This window comes from Heptranchias perlo, chromosome 3 (genome assembly GCF_035084215.1).
Source record: "Heptranchias perlo isolate sHepPer1 chromosome 3, sHepPer1.hap1, whole genome shotgun sequence".
Classification (NCBI taxonomy): Eukaryota; Metazoa; Chordata; class Chondrichthyes; order Hexanchiformes; family Hexanchidae; genus Heptranchias; species Heptranchias perlo.
In genome coordinates, this window is record NC_090327.1 from 31,512,874 (window position 1) to 31,535,295 (window position 22,422).

General features: G+C 42.1%; 1 protein-coding gene across 9 annotated transcripts in view; it reads right to left on the bottom strand.

Moving 5' to 3' along the window:
- The window catches only part of LOC137311581 (DNA topoisomerase 1-like), a 105,692-nt gene that overhangs the window by 2,439 nt on the left and 80,831 nt on the right, over positions 1–22,422 (bottom strand). For all 9 annotated transcript variants that reach the window (XM_067978705.1, XM_067978706.1, XM_067978704.1 and 6 more), the window contains 8 exons: positions 21,881–22,003; positions 15,460–15,647; positions 14,102–14,246; positions 10,964–11,107; positions 6,177–6,362; positions 3,680–3,748; positions 3,371–3,485; positions 1,807–1,934 (listed from right to left, as the gene is read on the bottom strand). In XM_067978705.1, coding sequence (XP_067834806.1) covers positions 1,807–1,934; positions 3,371–3,485; positions 3,680–3,748; positions 6,177–6,362; positions 10,964–11,107; positions 14,102–14,246; positions 15,460–15,647; positions 21,881–22,003 — 1,098 coding nt within the window. The remainder of the gene's footprint in view (positions 1–1,806; positions 1,935–3,370; positions 3,486–3,679; positions 3,749–6,176; positions 6,363–10,963; positions 11,108–14,101; positions 14,247–15,459; positions 15,648–21,880; positions 22,004–22,422) is intronic.

Genomic DNA, 22,422 nt, shown 5'->3' on the forward strand with positions numbered 1-22,422 from the left:
TCCTCTAGCTTTAAAAAGATAACTTCTGTATCAAATCTCATTTAGCATTATAATACAGTATTTGAAAATATTCACTTAAGAAATGTAGACAGGTAAAGCACCCGTTTCAACTGATTTCCTGTGCCTTTAGTACTAGTTGGGCTCATTTTTAAATTCCTTTCATAGCTATTTGAACAGTCAACTTTTAATTTCCCAATTGTATTTTATGTCAATAACCAGAGAATACAGATTTAAGGTAATTGGCAAAAGCAGCAGAGGGGAGACTAGGAAAATTGTAATTTTTTTAAAAAAACAGAACGAGTTGTTATAATCTGGATTGCACTGCCTGAAAGAATGGGAGGAAGCAGATTAAATAGTAGCTTTCAAAATTAGATATATACTTGAAAAGGAAAAATATGCAGGGCTATGGGTAAAGAGCAGGGGAGTGGGACTAATTCAACAGCTCTTTCAAAGAGCCAGCACAGGCACGGGATGGGCCAAATCGTCTCCTTCTGTGCTGCAAGTGTCTATGATTGTTGTTTTTTTAAAAAAAAATAACCCATTCCCTCTTACTGCTGACATTGTTGAGCACCATGGAAATAATGGTTCTCAAGTGTAGCCTGTAAGTTGTCACTGGTGCTGCAGCCCCCTAGAAGGTTAGCAATGAGGAGAGAATTTTAGCTATGAGGAAAGATTGGATAGGCTGGGGTTGTTCTCTTTGGAACAGAGGAGGCCGAGGGGAGATTTAATTGAGGTGTACAAAATTATGAGGGGCCGAGAGAGAGTGGATAGGAAGGACCTATTTCCCTTAGCAGAGAGGTCAATAACCAGGGGGCATAGATTTCAAGTGATTGGTAGAAGGATTAGAGGGGAGCTGAGGAAAAATTCTCTCACCCAGAGGGTGGTGGGGGTCTGGAACTCACTGCCTGAAAGGGTGGTAGAGGCAGAAACCCTCAACTCATTTAAAAAGTAACTGGACGTGCACCTGAAGTGCCGTGACCTACAAGGCTATGGACCAAGTGCTGGAAAGTGGGATTAGGCTGGGTGGCTCATTTTTGGCCGGCACGGACACGGTAGGCCAAATGGCCTCCTATGCCGTAAATTTTCTATGATTCTAGGCTGCAATCCTGAGTTGGGACACATTAGAAGGTTACTCTCACACCTGCCACAAGAAACATGCAGGCACTCAATTTTTCTTTTAAAATGCACTCTTCACAAATTTTTCAACACATCTCTCTCTCTCTCACTCCAGTCGGTAACCTCTGAAATCATGCCCACAAACAATTGGAGCAACAGGACTGCTGAGAACAACAGGTGATGGGAGGTAGGTCACAAGTGGCTCCAAGCTATAGCATCAGTACCTCAGAAAGTGATTCAAAAGCACCATCATGCTCGATTTGAGAAGTGACCTAACTGAAGTTTTCAAAGTTATGAAGGGAATTGGCAAAAGTCATCCAGGCAAATTGTTCACTATGAAGACTTTGAATACAAGTTAAAAAAAGTTATGAACATGTTGGGAGGTCCCGTGGAATGTTTCTAGCCGAAGTGTAATGGCATCGTGGGACAAGTTATCAAGGAAGGCCTTTAAGGCAGACAGTATAAATAGGTTTGCAGTACAATTTGATGTGTTTCTAGAGGAGGGAATGAGAGATACGGTGATAAGTTTGATAGAAAGGATTGAGAATCCATCAAAAAAGAATGGGTTTGTTTGCGCTGAATGACTTGTTCCCAACATTATTAGAATATGTAAGAAATATATTTGCTTTGTGCTAGTCCAATCCACGGTGCTGAAATTATTTTTCTGCTCTGGTTGTCCAGACATTCTACCTTGGTCTGAATATTTTTCATGGATTTCTCAAAGGTTTTTGGGGGCGCCCTCTGGTGGTTGCAGAGAATGGCCACTGCTCTGTTGGCTCGGTTGTAGGCCAGGATCTTTTCTGCGATACTTTCTTCCGCTGTAAGGAAAAAAAAAAGTAAGCAAACCATGTTGTTTATCAAATAACTGAATTATGTAACAGAGCCTAATCTAATTGTTTCAGGTGCGCAAAGTTTTAAAAGAGGCAGGAATCCTGTAGCACTCGCCTTTTATCAAGGGCTACAAATCTTAGGAACAGGAGGCCATTCATTCACTTGAGCCTGCTCTGCCATTCAATTAAATCATGGCTGATCTGTACCTCAACTCTATTTTCCCCCCTTTGGTCCATATCCCTAGATACTCTTAACCAATAAAAATCTATCGATCTCAGTCTTGAAAGCTCCAGTTGTCCTAACATCCATAGCCTTTTGGGGGAGAATGTTCTAGATTTCCACCACCCTTTGTGTGAAAAAGTGCTTCCTGATTTCACTCCTAAATGGCCTAGCTCTAAGATTATGCCCTTGTTCTGGATTCCCCCACCAGAGGGAATAGTTTTTCTGTATCTGCACTATTGAATCCCTTTAACATTTTAAATACCGCAATCAGATCACCCCAAAATCCCAACATGGCGTTGCTCAAGAGCCGCTCTCTTGGGAATGAAATAAGATACTGCCCTACAGAACAATGGGAAGTGGACCAGTACTAGCACTTTCCCACATAGTGGTGTGATCGAAATGTGAGTGTTCTATGAACAGTAGGCAAAGTGGATGGAAGGCAAAGAAAAAAAGCACTGGGCCTAATGGTTTGATACTAGGTCCTACAGCTATTTGAACTGTCAACTTTTAATTTCACACTTGTATTTTATGTCGATAAAGAGTTTTAAGAGAGCTATTTTTATTCACTCTGTGGATAGCCGTGCTTCCCAATAGCATTTATTTGCTTTTAGAATCATGTCTCCAGTCTAACGGGATACAATGTTAACTATTTTGGATGCCAAGAGAGAAACAACTCTGAATCCTAACTTAGTAACACTGAGCCCATTCTACACAAGATGTTGATAGCCAAGCTGCCCCCTTCAGTTTTAAACATAAAATAAGCTGGAACAAAGGGAATGGAGGCACTAGTATAACTACATGGGATCTTTGTAATAGTTAGAGGATTATGTGACAATTCAGAGAAACACACTTCTTGCTTAACCCAAGTGGATTCAAACTTGCCCAATGTAAGGGACAGCCGCAGATGCTGGAAATCAAATTTAAAAATTAAACATAGTGCTAGAAATACACTGCAGAAAGAGAGGTTGACGTTTTCAGTGGCAGTTAAAGCCTGAAACAAGGTGATATTCTGTTGCTAAAGCAAAATTTAAAGTTAGTTTTTTTGTACTTCATCCCATTTCTGATGAAGGGTTGTACCTGAAACATTAACCTGTCTTATTTAGATGCAGAGCGACCTAATATGTATTGCCAGCACTTTCTGTTCTTATTCAGATTCAGTTTTATGCTAACGAAAGGGTTCAATGACAGGATAATCACTTACGGTCAGTTAATTCTTCCAACTGTTCTTGCAGTGTGATGGAGGCATTGTACGTTCGGAACACTTTGGCTGTGAGCCCCTCCATCAACTCCTGAAGATGCTTGTTCAGATCTGAGGTCTAAAAAGAGAAAATAAAACACACATTAGTCCTCTTGCTTAGCTCTAGAAAGAAGTCTAGTTCAGTCTATGGTTGGCGGGAGTAAGCTGATCTCAACAGATTCCTCTCAGCATTACTTTCATACAGTTATGAAGAAGAGTATAAAAAATTGGACATTAGATAAATTAGTGAGATTCACAAAAAACAAAACATACGTTCAATCTGTCAAACAGGTCATCTGCAGGATCCTTATTCTCCATGAATAATTTTAGATTCTTGAACACCTGGGAGAAAGTAACAGTAACACATTCACTAAGGATCTATACGTTGCACGAATATATAAATACAGGCATATGAAAGAAACAAAGGAAGAAAGATCGTGCATTTATATAGCACCTTTCATGACCTCAGAACGTCCAAAAGTGCTTTACAGACACTTATGAACAAAGGAACAAAAGTAGGCCATTTAGCCCCTCGAGCCTGTTTCAGTCATTCAATGAGATCGTGGCTGATCTGTGACCCAACTCTATACACCCGTCTTAGCTCCATATCCCTTAATACCTCTGGTTAACAAAAATCTATCAATATCACATTTAAAATTAATTGAGCTAGCATCAACTGCCGTTTGCGGAAGAGTTTTCCAAACTTCTACCACTCTTTGCGTATAGAAGAGTTGCCTAACTTCACTCCTGAAAGTCCTAGCTCTAATTTTTAGGCTACGAAATGTAGTCACTGTTGTAATGTAGGAAATGCAGTAGTCAATTTGCACACAGCAAGGTCCTGCAAACAGCAACGAGATATATGATCAGATAATCTTTTTTATTGATGTTGGTTGAGGGATAAATATTGGCCAGGACACCGGGTAGAACTCCCCTGCTCCTCTTTGGGATCTTTTACATCTACGGGAGGGCAGATGCAGCCTCAGTTTAATGTCTCAACCGAAAGACGACACCTCCTCAGTACTGCACTGAAGTGTCAGCCTGGATTATGTGACGTCTCTGGAGTGGGGCTTGAAACCACAACCTTCTGACTCAGAGTTGAGAACGCTACTAACTGAGCCACAGCATGAGGCATACTCATACAATGAGGAAAGACCATGTGACCATCCAGAGTGTTTCATTATAATCCAAGACCAGAAGCACAAGATTCATTTTTAATCTCATTGTTCCACTCTGATGAAAATACCAATCACGCCCTAGAGTCATCACTAGGATTTTAGTAAAGTTCAATAATAAGCAAATGAAATACTCCTACTGTACCCACTAGAACTGTAAAAAAAGTACTCAGATCCAATTATAGATGTTGGTCTTCCAAATTTCGGTTCTGTTAGGACAGAATTTCAAAGTGTTTAACACTCATTGAGGTACTGGTAGAACTAGCCTAGGGAGGCAGCCTGTGATGGAACTAATCTGAGGTGATGAATTAACAGCACCTCTCCCAATGCCTTAGAGGATTTAGCCAGAGTAGCTAAGTCACACAGACCAGGAAGGTTCCAGGTTACCAGGTATGACCCACCCAATCTGCAAAGGTTAGCAAACAGAGGTGGGGAGCGGCAGGAAATATTCAGGAATCCCACTCCTGACTTATACAGCAAACCCTGCTGGAAGTGGATGTCTGGTGAGGACAGAATTGGGGTCAGCTATAATGTTTCATGCCATCTAGTGACCACATCCCACCAACTGTTCCAAAAATTTAAAATCCCAATCATTGTATTAACCAAAGGCTTACACTAAAATCAACTGACAAAAGTAGTTATGATCTAGAATGCGCTGCCTGAAAGGGTGGTGGAAGCAGATTCAATTGTAGCTTTCAAAAAGGAATTGGATAAATACTTGAAAGGAAAAAACCTGCAGGGCTACGGGAAAAGAGCGGGGGAATGGGACTAACTGGATTGCTGTTACAAAAAGCCGGCACAGGCTTGATGAGCCGAATGGCCTCCTTCTGTGCTGTAACCATTCCATGATTCTGTGATAAGTTAGCACACACTTCTCACTGTGCTAGGTCCAAAGTATTCAATTTGATAATATACTGATGGATGATACAGTTGTGACAGTAGAGAGAGATGCTGGAACACAAATCGCTGAGCTGTTGGGAAAAAGAGAACACCATGCAACTAGTCAAGGATGACTAATGTAGGATGCAAGGCTAGATTATCTAGAGTTTTGCTCAATTTGTCTTAGGGGCAGGGGGAAAATCTTGCAGAACTCTACCTCAGGAGATTAAATTTTCTGGATCGAGTCCATGATGGGCTAGATTGTAAAAGGAATTAGCAACTGATGGGATGAATGGTCTTCTCTCAATCTGACCTTGTATGCTTAGAGAATGGGTAAATTAGACACATTCACTTATCATAGAACTAGGAGGAACAATTCCCTTGTTACTAATCCGATCAGTGAAAATCGGAGAACTAGGATCGATAGTCATAGCACTGGCTGTTTTGAGTATTAGCACAGAGCATACATGTATTAGTGCACCAAACCATGGAGTGGCATGATGTAGGCTGTGCTTTTGATTCCTGTCACAGTAGGCTCACAATCTCAGCTGTGACGTTTGGCAGGGGCTCGGTGATTCAGCAGGTAATTGGTCATACACATCAGAAAGGTCCTGGGTTTGAACTGTGGTGCCAACTTAGACAATTGTAGATGCAACAGGGGCAAGGGATTAACAATTGGCTTTAGTATCCTCAGGTTTGGAGAAGCAATTGGTCTGTACCTGTTTTTCCACTGGAACCTCATTGTAGTATCTAATAGAATCCTTTCCCAGGAAGTCAAATTCTACCACGCACTTCAGTCCATCCTGGCTATCGTGCAATTTAATATGTTCGACACGGAGTGAGCAGCAACCAACTGTATCGGCAGTCTCTCCTTCCTCCTTCTCATTCCCAGCTCTCAATGCTAACTGCAGAAGCACAGAAAAATAAGCTATTTAATTAAAGTGCAGTTAAAAAGTAAGCACAGTGAATGAAATAAAACTATCCAATCATTACCCATGCATTGCAGTTTGAAGGAACTTATCCAATCTTCCTCCATTATTGGGATAACAATGATGGATGTACCTGTGAGCAATTCCACAGACACCATCAGCTGCTGTCTTCTCTCTTCTCCCCACCCCCCCACAAATTGACCAACATTACCCTTTTTCTTAATGACCTGGCCAACACCTGCACTCTAGGTTCTAAATCAGTGGTGTCCAACCTGTGGCCCCTCCAAAGCCTGGCAATTTGCTCCACAGAGCCCAAGCTTACTTTGTGCTTACTTCTCATTTGCTGGTTTACATAGATAGAATTACATGAAATGTACAGCACAGAAACAGGCCATTCGGCCCAACTGGTCTGTGCCGGAGTTTATGCTCCACGCGAGCATCCTCCCACCCCGACATCATCTAACCGTATCAGCATATCCTTCTTTTGCTTTCTCCCTCGTACTTATCTAGCTTTCCCTTAAATGCATCTGCGCTATTTTCCTCAACCGCTCCTTCTGGTAGCAAGTTCCACATTCTCACCATTCTCTGGGTAAAGAAGTTTCTCGTGAATTCCCTATTGGATTTATTAGTGACTATTCTATATTTATGGCCCCGTAATTTTAGTCTCCCCCCCCCCCCCCCCACAAGTGGGAACATTTTCTCAGTTTGATGTATTTGAATTTATGGGCCTGGAGTTAGTAAAGGAATGTTTTATTGGTGGATAAATCCAAAATCAGAACACTAAGAGCAGTTGGTGTCAGAAAAGTGATACACAGTAAACTGGGCAAATCTGTTAATGGGTAAAACGATCAGTGGGAAGTGTTTAAAGAAACATTTAACGTGATACAGAACTGGTTTATACCAGAGGGGCAAGAATTCTAATTGCCAAAAAAAAAACAGCCATGGACAACTAAAGAGGTAAGGGACAGTGTAAGACATAAGGAAAGGGCATACAAAAAGGCAAAAAATGGCACAGATCCTGGCGAATGGGAAAGATACAAAGATCAACAAAGGGTCACAAAACAGATAGTAAGAGCTACAAAAAGAGTGTATGAAAAGAAACTCGCAAGGGATATCAAAACCAATACGAAGAACTTTTATAGTTATATTAGGAAAAAGAGGGTGGGGTCAGGAGCAGTATTGGCCCCTTAAAAACTGAAAGTGGGGATATTGTCATTGACAATGGGGAAATGGTGGACATGTTGAACAATTACTTTGCGTCAGTATTTACAGTAGAAAAAGAGGATAGCATACCGGAAATCCCAAGAAAACTTATATTGAATCGGGGACAGGGACTCAATAAAATTAACATAAGTAAAGCAACAGTAATGAAGAAAATAATAACACTAAAGAGTGACAAATCCCCAGGACCAGATGGTTTCCATCCCAGGGATTTAAAGAAAGTAGGTGAGCACATTGCAGATGCCCTAACTATAATCTTTCAAAGTTCTCTAGATTCAGGAACTATCCCTCTTGATTGGAAAATTGCACATGCCACTCCGTTTTTTTAAGAAAGGAGAGGGAAATCAGGGAATTATAGACCAGTTAGCCTGACATCTGTTGTGGGGAAAATGCTGGAGTCTATAATTAAGGATAGGGTGACTGAACACCGAGAATTTTCAGTTAATCAGAGAGCCAGCATGGATTTGTGAAACGTAGGTCGTGCCTGACAAACCTGATTGAATTTTTTGAAGAGGTGACTAAAGTAGTGGACAGGGGAATGTCAATGGATGTTATTTATATGGACTTCCAGAAGGCATTTGATAAGGTCCCACATAAGAGACTATTAGCTAAGATAGAAGCCCATGGAATCGAGGGAAAAGTACGGACTTGGTTAGGAAGTTGACTGAGTGAAAGACGACAGAGGGTAGGGATAATGGGTAGGTACTCACATTGGCAGGATGTGACTAATGGAGTCCCGCAGGGATCTGTCTTGGGGCCTCAATTATTCACAATATTTATTAACAACTTAAATGAAGGCATAGAAAGTCTCATATCTAAGTTTGCCGATGACACAAAGATTGGTGGCATTGTAAGCAGTGTAGATGAAAACATAAAATTACAAAGCGATATTGATAGATTAAGTGAATGGGCAAAACTGTGGCAAATGGAATTCAATGTAGGCAAATGTGAGGTCATCCACTTTGGATCAAAAAAGGATAGAACAGGGTATTTCTAAATGGTAAAAAGTTAAAAACAGTGGATGTCCAAAGGGACTTAGGGGTTCAGGTACAAAGATCATTGAAGTGTCATGAACAGGTGCAGAAAATAATCAATAAGGCTAATGGAATGCTGGCCTTTATATCTAGAGGACTAGAGTACAAGGGGGCAGAAGTTATGCTGCAGCTATACAAAACCCCGGTTAGACCACACCTGGAGTACTGTGAGCAGTTCTGGGCACCGCACCTTCGGAAGGACATATTGGCCTTGGAGGGAGTGCAGCGTAGGTTTATTAGAATGATACCTGGACTTCAAGGGTTAAGTTATGAGGAAAGATTACACAAATTGGGGTTGTATTCTCTGGAGTTTTGAAGGTTAAGGGGTGATCTGATCGAAGTTTATAAGATATTAAGGGGAACAGATAGGATGGATAGAGAGAAACTATTTCCGCTGGTTGGGGATTCTAGGAGTAGGGGACAGTCTAAAAATTAGAGCCAGACCTTTCAGGAGTGAGATTAGAAAACATTTCTACACACAAAGGGTGGCAGAAGTTTGGAACTCTCTTCCGCAAACGACAAGTGATACTAGCTCAATTGCTAAATTTAAATCTGAGATAGATAGCTTTTTGGCAACCAAAGGTATTAAGGGATATGGGCCAAAGGCAGGTCTATGGTGTTAGATCACAGATCAGCCATGATCTTATCAAATGGCGCAGCAGGCATGAGGGGCTGAATAGCCTACTCCTGTTCCAATGTTCCTATATACAAACTAATGGGACTGTGGTTAAGACCACCAATCCTCACAAAAAGAAAAGCACACATTTAAAACTGTTTCCAACTCCTGCTTCCAAAACTTCAGCTTAGTGAGTAACTGGTGGTACTGAGTCATATAGAGCAAGAATGACCCAGTTCCTGGTCTTTGCCCAAGTCAGCTGTTCACAGCTATGCAACAGCGAGGTTGTCATGAAGCAATGGGAAGGAAAAGAAAATATGATAGAAGTGTTTAAAATTATGAAAGGATGCAAGAGGGTAGATTAAAAAGTCTCGTTTGTTGAGATGTCAAGAGCAAAGGGCCATAGATGCAAGATTAAGTATAAGATTTAGAACAGGGAGCAAGAGAAGCTGCTTTACACAGAATTGTGAAGCTGTATTCACTTCCAGGGTTAGCAGTTGAGGCAGAGACTTGGTCAACATTCAAGGTTAGATTGGATAAGTGATTAAGGAAAAGGAAAAGGATATGGGAACTGAGTGGGTAAATGTGATTCAGACTAATTGTGAGGATGCAGCAAAGAGGCTCCAATGTGATTTAGACAAGTTGGATGAGTGGGCAAGAACATGGCAGATGCACTATAACGTGGATAAACGTGAGGTTATCCACTCAGGTTGTAAAAACAGAAAGACCGATATCTGAATGGTGATAGATTGGGAAAAGGGGAGGTGCAACGAGACGTGAGTGTCCTTGTACACCAGTCGCGGAAAGCGAGCATTCAGGTGCAGCAAGCAGTTTAGGAAGGCGAATGGTATGTTGGCGTTCATTGCAAGAGGACTTGAGTAGAGGAACAGGGATGTCTTACTGCAGTTGTACAGGGCCTTGGTGAGACCACATCTGGAGTATTGTGCGCAGTTTTGGTCGTCTTATCTGAGGAAGGATGTCGTTGCCATGGAGGGAGTGCAACGAAGGTTTACCAGACTGATTCCTGGGATGGCAGGACTGACGTACGAGGAGACATTGGGTTGACTAGGCCTATATTCACTAGAGTTTAGAAGAATGAGAGGTGATCTCATCGAAACATATAAAATTCTAACAGGACTAGACAGACTAGATGCAAGGAGGATGTTCCCGATGGATGGGGAATCCATAACCAGGGGTCACAGTCTCAAGATACAGGGTATGCCATTTAGAACCAAGATGAGGAGAAATTTCTTCACTCAGAGGGTGGTGAACCTGTGGAATTATCTACCACAGAAGGCAGTGGAGGCCAAGTCATTAAATATATTCAAGAAGGAGATAGATATATTTCTTAATGCTAAAGGGATCAAGGGATATGGGGAAAAAGTGGGAACAAGGTGCTGAGTTAGACGATCAGCCATGATCATTTTGAATGGCTGAGCAGGCCCGAAGGGCCAAATGGCCTACTTTTGCTCCTATTTTCTATGATTCTATGATTCTCACATGGACCATTGACATGGACTGTTTAGGCCATGTTGTAACTTCTATGTATTTCAACGACAGGGTAAATTGTTTATGGTCTGTGGAAGGAAGGGTCAAATGGCCTTTTCTTGTACCATGTTTTCTTATCAAAAATTCTCATGCATTGATCTCCTTCACCTTGAACAGTGCAAAACAGAAACACAGTATAAACACTAAAAACATTGTACTTTGTCAATGAAATACAGTGCCACTGCTCGTTGTCGTGTTTTCATTTCCCTTGATTTCCAGTCTACACGATATTGCGTTCGGATTGCATTGATCCTGTCCTTCAGGCGCCGGGCTATTTCATACTTCTGCCAGTCCTTCTCACCCTAAAAGTATTAACAGAAAACAATACAAAGTCAGTCCTGTATCAGTTACTCAGTGGAGATATTATTTCACTTTACTGTAGAGTTAAAGAAAATGGATCCAGAGCACTTCCCCCGTAGCACCTCAATGGCTGGTGTGGAACTGAGCCATATAGATGCAGAAATTCCCAGGTTCAATCTCAGGTCTGTGTGGAGTTAGCTAATTTCAACCAGGACAGTAATAGAGATGCTACAATCAGCATCAGTGCACCTGGACTATAGAGGTGAGGGGAAGCAGCTAGAATTTCCCCCTCTGCATGGTGATCCAGAGATTCTTGCTTGAAAGTGTGCATGTGTGTACATTGGATAACGAAGCATCAGGCTTGGATTTGATGTCCCCTATACGGTCCAAAAGCCTTAGACACTGTCAAGATTCACATACAAACACTGCTGCTTATAGAAATGGACCCCACCTCCTAAGCGTGGGTCAGTGTCTTCAGAAGAGACAATGGATGGCGACTGCTGCCTCTAAATTATTTCCCCATCCCTTCCAGACACGTCATTGCATTAAGGAGAGAAGATTTGAAAATTTGAGGAGGGGCAAGAAGGGGAAGGGTTTGGGGGGGGGGGGGGGGGCGGTGAGCTTGATTTCTCAAAACAAGGATTTGATTAAGGGATGAGAGATGCATCCCACTTATAACCAGATCTGTACCCGCACACAACCATATCTGTAATCTTTGTGCTCCGAATTCTTTTCCCCACATTACGGTAACCGTCAGCAGTGCATTGTGCTCTACATAAAAGCTAACACTTGTGAATGTGCAACACAAGTGTTATTCATACAGGAGCCAGGCAACATCTGATACATGATATTCACACATCACATGACAAATGAATGCCGATGACTCTCAGAAACACAGGTCATTTCAAGGTTAACTCCTGGAGCACAGCTAACAAATTCACCGTCAAAGGATTATACCTGAAGCATTAACTTTTTTTCCTTTCTCCACAGATTCTGCCTTTCATGCTGAGTGTTTCCAGTCAATGAATTCCTCACATATGGTGGCTGAAGAAGGTTGGGGAGTGCAGTGAAAGATGATCTAAGGAAACAGTTAGTAGAGGGGTTTGAAGTTGTTCCCGCTATTCCGGCTGACCTTAAGAGTAGTGCAAGTCTTGGCCATAAAAAGTTGCTAAGTGCTTAGTGATGTCTTCCTGAAAATAAAAGCTGTTCAAACAGAGGACCCGTGGAACTCGGCAGGTGGGGGGCATTTACACTTCTGTGCCTTGAGTGACCTTCTGCTCTATGTACTGCTGGGTCTCCAAGCACCATCTGCTCAGTTGTGGAATACTGAATAACCTAGGATTAAGTGCTGTCCTCTGTGCTTGCACTGCCGTTAAAGGCAGCAAGAGAATGCAATTTGGGACGGGGATATCCCCACTTCCATATATGAACCAAAAGGGCCCCATTAAAATTAGAACTTAAAACCACTGGTTCCTTAATTCATTTCCTCCTTTCTCTTCCCATGAGGGGGTGCATGCCCTCTAAATTCTCACAGCTGCATGATTGAAGTCAGGACCTGTGTGTGGAGAATCACAGATGCAGATCTGCATTCCAACACTATGACAAAGTTTGTTAGGGCATTCCAAAAACTAAGTGAGCAACACTGGTCTAGAACATTTGTAAGCTATGCTCAATGGAGTAACCTTATTGGATCTGTTTACACAAGATAGTTGCAAAATGAGGATTGACCATTAACTAATTTATTTCATTATAACAAAGTGTTTAAAGGTGGCTGCAGAACTCTGGAATGGTGTTCTTAAACAAAAAAAAGGAGGTTTTGAAGCAGCAGTCTTCTAGTACCTTGGCCAAGTAATCACAGCCTAAGCAGTGAATGCAAATGTGTTATTTGACAACGGATGTCATCACAGTCAATCTTGACCATCTTCAGCCATGGCAATCAGGAGCAGAAATCCTGTCTCATTCTAATCCTATTAATCCAGGGCCCACTGCCACACCAACTGATATTGGCATTTTTAAAAAAAAAGTTTGTTTATTTTAAATTAATGCTCAGGATCTTGGCGATACTGCCAACACCGAATTTACTGTCCATCCAAAGTTGCCCCAAGAAGGTGGTGGTGAGCCTTCTCCATTGAATTTTGCAGTCCTTGGGTGATGGTACTCCCAAAATGGTATTAGGTAGAGAAATCCAGGGCCTTTAATTCAGCAATGAAAGAATGGCAGTTTATTTCAGAGGAAAACGTCACAGCTGAATTCTGATCTTGTCCTCACAATGTTCACACATGCACTTCCAGCAGGGATAAAACTCAGCACAGAGTAGGGATTAAACCGCACAGGGTTAGGGTTATCTGTGTGGCTCAGCTACTCAGGATTAACTCATCCATTTTTAAAAAAAAACGTAGGGCCAAGGTTCATAATTCAGGTTACTACCAGAGTTGAATAGGAAAAATGACAAATCAGAATTTTACCCCACTGGAGGCTGCCAGCTCTGAGCTATCTGCTTAATCCCATTCCCCATACCCTTTTACAAATATTTATTCCCTTCCTTTTGAAAACATTATGTTTCCAGCACTGTTCTGACTTAGGGCCTTGCCATATCCTAACCACACTCAGAGTAAAAAAAACCTCTCCTAAACTGGATTTATTTGTGCCCTCTAGTTACCAACTAATCAGTCAGTGGAAATAGTATCTCCCCCCCTCCACCACCCCACTTACCATATCAAAAATTCTCAATTTGGAATAATTCTATTAAATCTCTTAACCTTCTCATGAAAAGGGCCCCAATCTAGACTAGGTTAAGTAAAATGGCAGCGGTTAGATGTCACTGAACTTGTTTTTAAAAGCCTATAGGTTGTATCAGGAAGGCAAGGTGGAGGCACGGAGTTTTATAAATTTGCGGTCTTGGAAAAGAACGAGTTAGAATAAGAGTGGTGTGATAAATCTTGTGCTTATTTAACCAAGAAGAAAATGGTAGCCATCCTATGTCAGAACACACATACCTTAAGTTTGGAACTCGGGTTGAGCATGATGTATTTAATGAGTCCCTGGACATTTTCTGTCCATGATGCCAGCCAGGTTACTTTATTATCGAAACGCACCTCCTTCCACTCGTGATCTTCTGGAGGAATTGGGATCTGGGAATCCCTGAATAAAATAAGCTTAATTTAGAAAAACAAACAAACAAACAAAGTCATAAACAGACAATCTGAACAGATTAGACTAGCTCAAATTATATTTGAACTAGACCACTCAGTGACAACAGAAGGTGACAGGGCAGCCTCTTGTAGTGTATTCAGGACTAAAAATATCACTGGACCCAGGATATCTTTAAGAGCCTTTACTATAAAGATTTTTTTGATACAGACTGTAACTGATTATCTAATAAGGAACAGATCTGCACTGACTAAATGAACAGCCCAACAGCCATTGGCTCCGAAAACGTGCATGCCACTAATCCTGGCATTTACACTGGGATCTTGTCCACCAATGCCTTCACTGCTGACCTTGCTAAACTGCAGGTTCAGGAGGAGGGCACCTAAATTACATGGGGCTAGTGGGCATCTGCCTGCCTCAAGCTGCCATGAAATCCAGCCTCAAGCTGTCAAACCACCTCTCACCACCAGAAACTTAACAATTTGACTCAGTGTCTCCCTTTATAGGGGTATTACACTAAAGTACCAACTTAATAGCTCTACCAGATCAGTCTATTTCTGAGTGACGCCCCCTACTGGAAGCATGAAGTCAGTGAAATTACCCTTATATAAGTGCAGGTCTTTGTGTCTCTACTTCTTTCCCTTTGGGTGTCCAGGCCACTTCCCTTTCCTGGACACCCAAGGTGGGCCCCACTTCCACCAGGCTACATTATGCTTCATATAAAACAGCAAAGTACACTAGAATGCTGAGCACCAGATAGACTTTGGCTGAGCAAACTGCTGGCAAAGAAGGAAGGAAAAAGAAGATAAATGAGACCGGGAAAACCATCATCGCATAAATTTGGGCTAAAATTAAACCAGTCTGAGTTGGAAGGCCAGTGTAATACTCAGTCCTAGTTTATTTTTGCATCACAAAGGCAGGCAGTTAGGGTTACTTTTTGCTTCATATAAAGCAGCAAGGTAGAACAGATGGTTCTCCACACAAATGGAAATGACTGTCACAAGAAACAGGTGAGACTCAACCACAAACATAACGGGTAAATTCTTAAACAGTGGGGTCAGTTCACATGTTCAAAAAGGAAATGGGGTGGATTCTTGATTAAAACAGGGATGAAAGGAACAAGATAAAAAGAGAGGACCTAAACAACATGGCAGGTGGATTCTCTGTATTGCTATTTCTTGCATTCATCATGTAAACTGCTTACTTGCTGCAGTTGATAATGACGTCTTCAGGCATGATCCTTTTCTTTAGTTTTCCCATCTTTGGATGGTTGCCACGCCCACGAAACAGCCCCGGTGGCTCTATTTTGAAGTTGGCAATTCTCTCCCGATGCCCATCCATTGCACAGTAGCCATACTCTTCAGTGATCGCGTCTTGCTCTAACTTTAGTGCCTGTAGGGAAAGGATGGAATTTCACTGGAGAGTTCTAAGTTTATTTCCACCCATTTTCTTCCCTTCTCGTGCTGGGCTAAAGGTGCGTAGACACCCTTCTGCTTCCAATAGCTCACCTGAGTTTCCATTCTGTATGTGGGAGTCTAGACAGCAAGTATCGTAAGAGTATTCAATTGTGGACATGCATCACAGTCAAACCTGCCCTGACTCACCCGACATCCACTTGCCAGCACGACAATATTCACAGCAAGAACCCTGGCTATTTTTCACTTCTGTAGCTCTGGGGTGCCAAGATTAACGATTGTACCCCTACTTTGGCTAACAGCCACAATTGGGGTCTTGGAGCAGTTTCACTTATTTTTCATTTTCTAATGCCTTTTCGCATCTGGATAGATTCCTTTATCTCTGCTCCCTCTCTTCCTCCCATTAGGCCTATAATGGGTTTGGTCTGTTTTCCTTTATCAGATCTAATAAAAGGAACTCAATCTGAAATGCCAACTTGCTGTTTCTCATTTCAGATGCTGATGGACATATTTGATATTTTCTGCAAATTTTCAGTATTCATTGTTTGGCTCTGATTTTAAGAGGGCCAGGCACCCAAAGAGTCCGAGCACGTGGAGGTCCTGCTGTTAACATTGGCAAGGCTTCATTTAAATAAAAGTTCCCCGAGTCCCGCCCGACGCCTCGCTAGATTCACTATCTGGCCAATGGGCAGCAGTGGGAATTTGGCAGCAGGAAACCGCAGCCAGCAATTCATAAGAGTCGTCCCTGGCAGTCAGTTGGGGGGGGGGGGGGGGGGAAAGGGGTCTGGAGGCGATCGGGGCTACGCTGGGGCTGGGGAGGCCCAGGGACTCCTTGCGGGGGCACATTCCTGCTTCTCCTGGACAGAGGAGCCAACGACGTACTGGATGTGGATCCTTGAGTTTGGAAAAACGTTCCACTTCCAAAATGTCAGCTCCTCTGTTCTCTACATAAGAATGGAGTAGGCCATTCAGCCCTTCGAACCTGTTCGCTTTGGAGCCCGAGAGTATTTGGAACCAAGGCTGGTAAATGGAGTTAAGAGACAGATCAGCTATGATCTAATTGAATGGTGGAACAGGCTCGAGGAGCTGAATGGCCTACTCTTGTTCCTATGTTCCTCCATTCACTTAGACCATGGCTGATCTGTAACAACTCCATTTACCTGCCTGGATTACATATCCCTTAATATCCTTACCTAACAAAGATCTATTAATCTCAGTTTTGAAATTTCTAATTGAACTAGCCTCAACAGATTTTCGGGGAACAGTTCCAGATTTCCACTACCTTTTGTATGAAGAAGTGCTTTCTGACATTGCCCCTGAACTGCCTAGCTCTAATTTTAAGGTTAAACCCCCTTGTTCTGGACTCCCCTACCAGAGGAAATATTTTTTCTCTATCTACCCTATTAAATCCTTTATTCATCTTAAACACCTCAATTAGATCACCCCTTAATCTTCTATATTCAAAACATTACAAGCCTAGTCTATGCAACCTGTTCTTATAATTTAACCCTTTTAGCCCCAGTATCATTCTGGTGAATCTGCGCCGCACCCTGTCCGAGGTCAATATACCCTTCCTGAGGTGTGGTGCCCAGAACAGAAAGCAATGGTCCAGATGCGGTCTAACCAGAGCTTTATACAACTGTAGCATTAACGTCCACTCCTTTGTATTCCAGCCCCCTTGAGATAAAGGCTAACATTCAATTAGCCTTTTTAATTATCTTTTATACCTGTCCACTAGTTTTAGTGATTTCTGCATATTGCTCCTCCACAGCAGTTCCTAGCTTCTCACTATTTAGAAAATAATCTGATCTATCTTAGGTCTAAAGTGGAAGACCTCACACTTCCCCACATTGAACTCCATCTGCCACAGTTTTGCCCACTAACTTAATTTATCAATTCCCTTTTGCAACTTTCTGCTCCCATCTACACTACTGTGCCACTTAACTTAGTGTCGAGAGCAAACTTAGATAAACAGCTCTCTATTCCTTCATCTAAGTCATTGATTAAATATAGTGAAAAGCTGAGGCCCCAGTACACATTCCTGGGGACACCACTAGTTACATCCTGCCAATTGGAGTACATACCCATTATACCTACACTCTCCTACCCCCCCCTAACAAATTCCCTATCCACATCAATAGGCTGTCTCCAATTCCATGCACTTTCATTTTTGTTAACATTGCTTGTGTGGAACCTCATCAAATGCCTTCTGAAAGTCCATATAAATAATACCCAAAGACATTCCCTTGTCTACCATGTTAGTAACCTCAACTAGGTTAGTTAGACATGACTTAACCATTACAAATCCATGCTGGCTCTCTCTGATCAGTTCATAGTTATCCAACTGCTTAGTCACAGTCCATAACAGATTCTCGTAACTTCCCCACAACAGACATTAGACTAATAGATCTATAATTTCCTGGTTTCTCTCTCCCACCCTTCTTAAATAATGGAGTGTCATTGGCAATTTTCTAATCCAAGGGGACAGTTCCTGAATCAAGAGAGTTTCCGAAGATCATGACTAAAGTGCCTGCATTTTCCACCATAGCATCTACAATTTCCAGGATGCTGCCTGGCCTGCTAGAAGTTTCCAGCATTTTCCTTTTTGAGAGATCTTATGATGTCTTTATACACACGAGACCAGTACACATTTGCAATGATACGAGGCCAACTGACTCAAATTGCAGTGCCAATTCTGGGTCACTCTCTGGCCAGGGAAAACAAATCCATGTGCATTGTGCTGTTGGGGGTGGTTTACAGGCATCCAAACAATGGTTACATTTTAATGTTAGCAAAGAACAGATGGGACTGTTTTCTGCTAATATTAAAACTAGAAGTACTTAATACTTTTCAGCCTTGAAAAGGAGGTAACTTCAGACATTTGCAACATAGTAAATGGTACAGAAAATTTAAATCCAGAACACTATTTCAAACCAAATCATTACAGGACAAGGGGCACAAGTTCAAGTTAGCAAAAAAACAAATTTACTACTTCTTCAAACAAAGTGATTTAATACATGACCTACTCGCCGTTTCTATCTTGTGACTTTGTAAATAGATCAAAAATTAAGTTAAAAGAAATTCAGAATTTGCCTTTGTAGTAGACTTGGTTACAATCCAACTGGCATGAAGGTGAAGTGCCATGAGGTAGCCTCATTCTCTTGCCTAGATTGAATTTGGGCAACTGCAAAGTTAATATCAGTGCCTAGCCAAAAGCTCTGCCATGACAAGCTATGTTGTATACTTTCCCGAAGAAGCTGGTATCTTCTCAACAAGGGGGGGCAAATAAATAAGCACTTGTAGCTGCTCTGCCATGTCATTTTGTTTGTGAGGTCATGCCTATGGCATTTATGACATCAGCACCATTGAGTAAAACATTTTAACAGGTTTCAGTGCATTCATGTGATAAGACTAGTGAGGCAATCTTGCATGTAGCAGTTTATGCTTTGTACATTTTTATGATACATCAAACATTCTGAAAAGACTCAAAAGGCTACAAAATATATTGAAAATGAATCTGAAATAAACACTGCTGGTAATAAGCACAGTGGGTTAACCAATATTCATCAGGAAAAGGTTAAATATTTTGGGTAGGTTTCACCAAAACTCAACTAACTTGTTAGAAATGGATTGCAAATAGGATAGCAAGAAGCATGCTTGTGACACAGCTGCACCAATAGCAATACAGGGTGTACAAACACCACAGCCAATCACTTCTGGATTTCGTCCCCAAGTTTTGCCTTTGAATTCCAGCCTCAGACATATTGAAAATGTGCTGGATCACATCACCTGACCTAATCAGTCTCAATCTACAGTCAGAATAGTAAGTATCTGAATTTATTTTTTAACATACATAAAAAATTTGTTGTCTGTGCTATTTGTGTTTACTAATATTCTGCCCTTCTCTTCTGAAGACACTAAGGTATAGGCCCATGGACAGCAGTAACCTGTTGGCACCTTAGCCAAGTAGTCATTCCTTATATGTGAATATTGACAGGGAGATGTGTCAGCCTATTCACCCATGGGAGCATCGCAGTCGAGCCAGATCTTGTATTCGCTATTTTCACCTGCACTTTCCAGCAGAAGTCACCTGATAGTGATCAGGTGTGAGATTGCTGAATAGTTTTGCCTTGCCTCGACTTGGAGTGATGAGAACAATTATACCATCCCAACAACTGTCTGTGGTACTGATCACCTCACTGAACACCAACTAGGAATTGAACCTGGGACCTTCCAGGTCTGCATGGCTTAATTCCACACACTTTTATAAATGGAGCCATCGGCTTCTATTTGTTCTGTAAATAAAATGTGCATCACGGCAGCTGGTTTACAAAAAATAAGTTATATTTCAGACAAGGCGCCAATTTCATGAATCCTCCATTTCCTTGCTCACCAGAAGGTGCCTTTTGTTCTGGGTAAGGGGTAAATTTTTGTATTAAATTGAATAATGTTAGCAGTGAGAAATTCAATCTTTTTTCCAATTGTTACCATCGTCACTGTCAGGTCAGGTATAGCCCAGGTTAAATGCAGAGCAAAGATTTCTCTAATCTGTATCTCAAATCATCCCCCTACAGTACCAGTGAGACATTTTTGAATTTCTCATGCCAATCATCCCCTGGCCTCTGTGGGACTGGCTAATGCTAATTAATACTAAGGCAGCAGTTTGTGATGTTAGTACAAAATTGGGCTCAGGCTGCCCAAGGTCATTTCAAGTCTTACACCCAAAGATACTTAAACCCACCACCATGCTAAATAATTTCCAAAGCAAGCTTTAGAGGTAGGGTTTTCATTTTCCAGACAGAGTGCATACTCCATTTCACCAGTCTCGCACCCCCGCTTACCTAAGTCCAAAGAGCTTATTGCACAGATTGGCAACAGCAAAGCCTTATATGCAAGGGTATGGCTGGTATTTAACCAGCTAAAACCATATAGGATAGAGCATGAGTAAGCTTTCCCTCACTTGTCTAACATGGAACATTTACCCATTAAGGTGTTGGCTTGTTCAATTATGCGTACTCAAAGGGATTCCAGTCTCCAGGGGCATGTTAACACTTCAAGTCCCATTAATGTACCAGGCTGCCTGATCAATAATCAGCAGTCCTTTGGAGCACTATGGAAGTGGAGAAGCCAATAGTAGAGATTATAGAGATGGAGAGATTTTACCTAAGAAGGCAACCATTTGACCCAATGGGAATTATTTTAGCATGGAAAAACAGGTGGGCTGGGGGGCATTAAAAATTGCAACAATTTTAAACCCACCCATTTCTGTTTTTCATGGGGGCGGGACGAGGGGTGGGTAACCAACCCACTCTCCGGAGGAGGGTTGGTCACTAAAACATTTCAAAGAGGCTGCGGGCTTCCATTTTTTCAGGTTTTGTGATTTTAGCCTCTGGGGGCCGGGATTTCTGGGCCTTCTCCTTCACATCACGTGAGAGGAGGCAAGGCGGCCTGAAACTGCAGGTAAGTGCCTTTGTAGCACTGCTTGTGGGCCCAGAGGAGCAAGGGTGCTTCCCTCAGGCCCAACAAGCCTACCTGCAGCGACCCCCACCCTGGTGACTTACTCCCGATTCTCCCCCAATCCAATCTAAGATTACCTGAACACTTACCTCTTCCTTGCTCTTCTCCCGTCCGACTGAGACCAGTCTGTCAATCAGGCCGGCCTATCGGGCGGGAAAGTGTCAAAAAAAAAGATGTCCTTATATCAAAATCGTAAGGACATCTGGAAAACCCGTACTTCTGGGTTTCCTGTCAGCAATTCAACCCCCCTGCCCCCTTCCCAGCTCCAGGCTAAAATTATGCCCTTTGTGTTGGTGCTGCTCTTTCATTGAGCAAATCAAACAAATCCCACTGCCACATGCTCTCCCCTATAACACTGTCTGAAGACTTTTCCCACAATTGAAGTTACACTAACCTGTCTATAGTTACCCATTCTATCTTTCTCTCCCTTCTTGAGCAAAGGTGTTATATTGGTTACTCTCCAATCCCATGGCACAATTTGCATATTTAAAGAGTGGACAGGCTTGGACTTGACTGTGATGTGTCTCCCTGCTTGAATAGTTTGCTGGCATTTACCATCTAGGTTCACCTATGAAGAATGGTCATTCGGGTGAGCTGCCAAAACCTGTTGGATTGCACCCCAACATGAATCAGGTGCCTTAAGGACAGGAGGAAGTTTGCAACAAATTTTGCTACTTGACAATATATTCTCACCTGTTTCTCCTCCTTGGGTAACGCTTTCTTGGCCTCTGCTTTTTCAGTGAAGTATTGATGCATGCTCCTGAAATCGCATTGATTTAGGTTGGTGATTATCGTCTTCTCACAGTCGTTCATTTCCTGTACCCCAGAGGAAATCCATTAACAGTTGTGTTAGCACACATCATTTATCACTGAGATCAGCTCACAAACTGATACAACTTTCATTTTTATTGCCTTCAGGATTATTATGCAAAACTGTAGTACTTGGGCACCAAATCATGCTACAAGTGGTAGAAAATCGTGGAAGCTATCATGAAGAACTTTAATTTACATAGTACTTTAGAACCAATGAATTACTTTTGAAGCGCAGTGACTTGTTAGTCACTGCACTTCAAACGCAGATGAACTGCACACAGCAAAATGTCACAAACAACGTGGCGAGTGATTGTTGTGGGATGCATGAACATATGAAAATGACGGGCAGGAAAAGACCATATGGTCCATCAAGCCTATCCCAATCCTGATTTATGACGCATCGTGATTAGACATCCCTACCC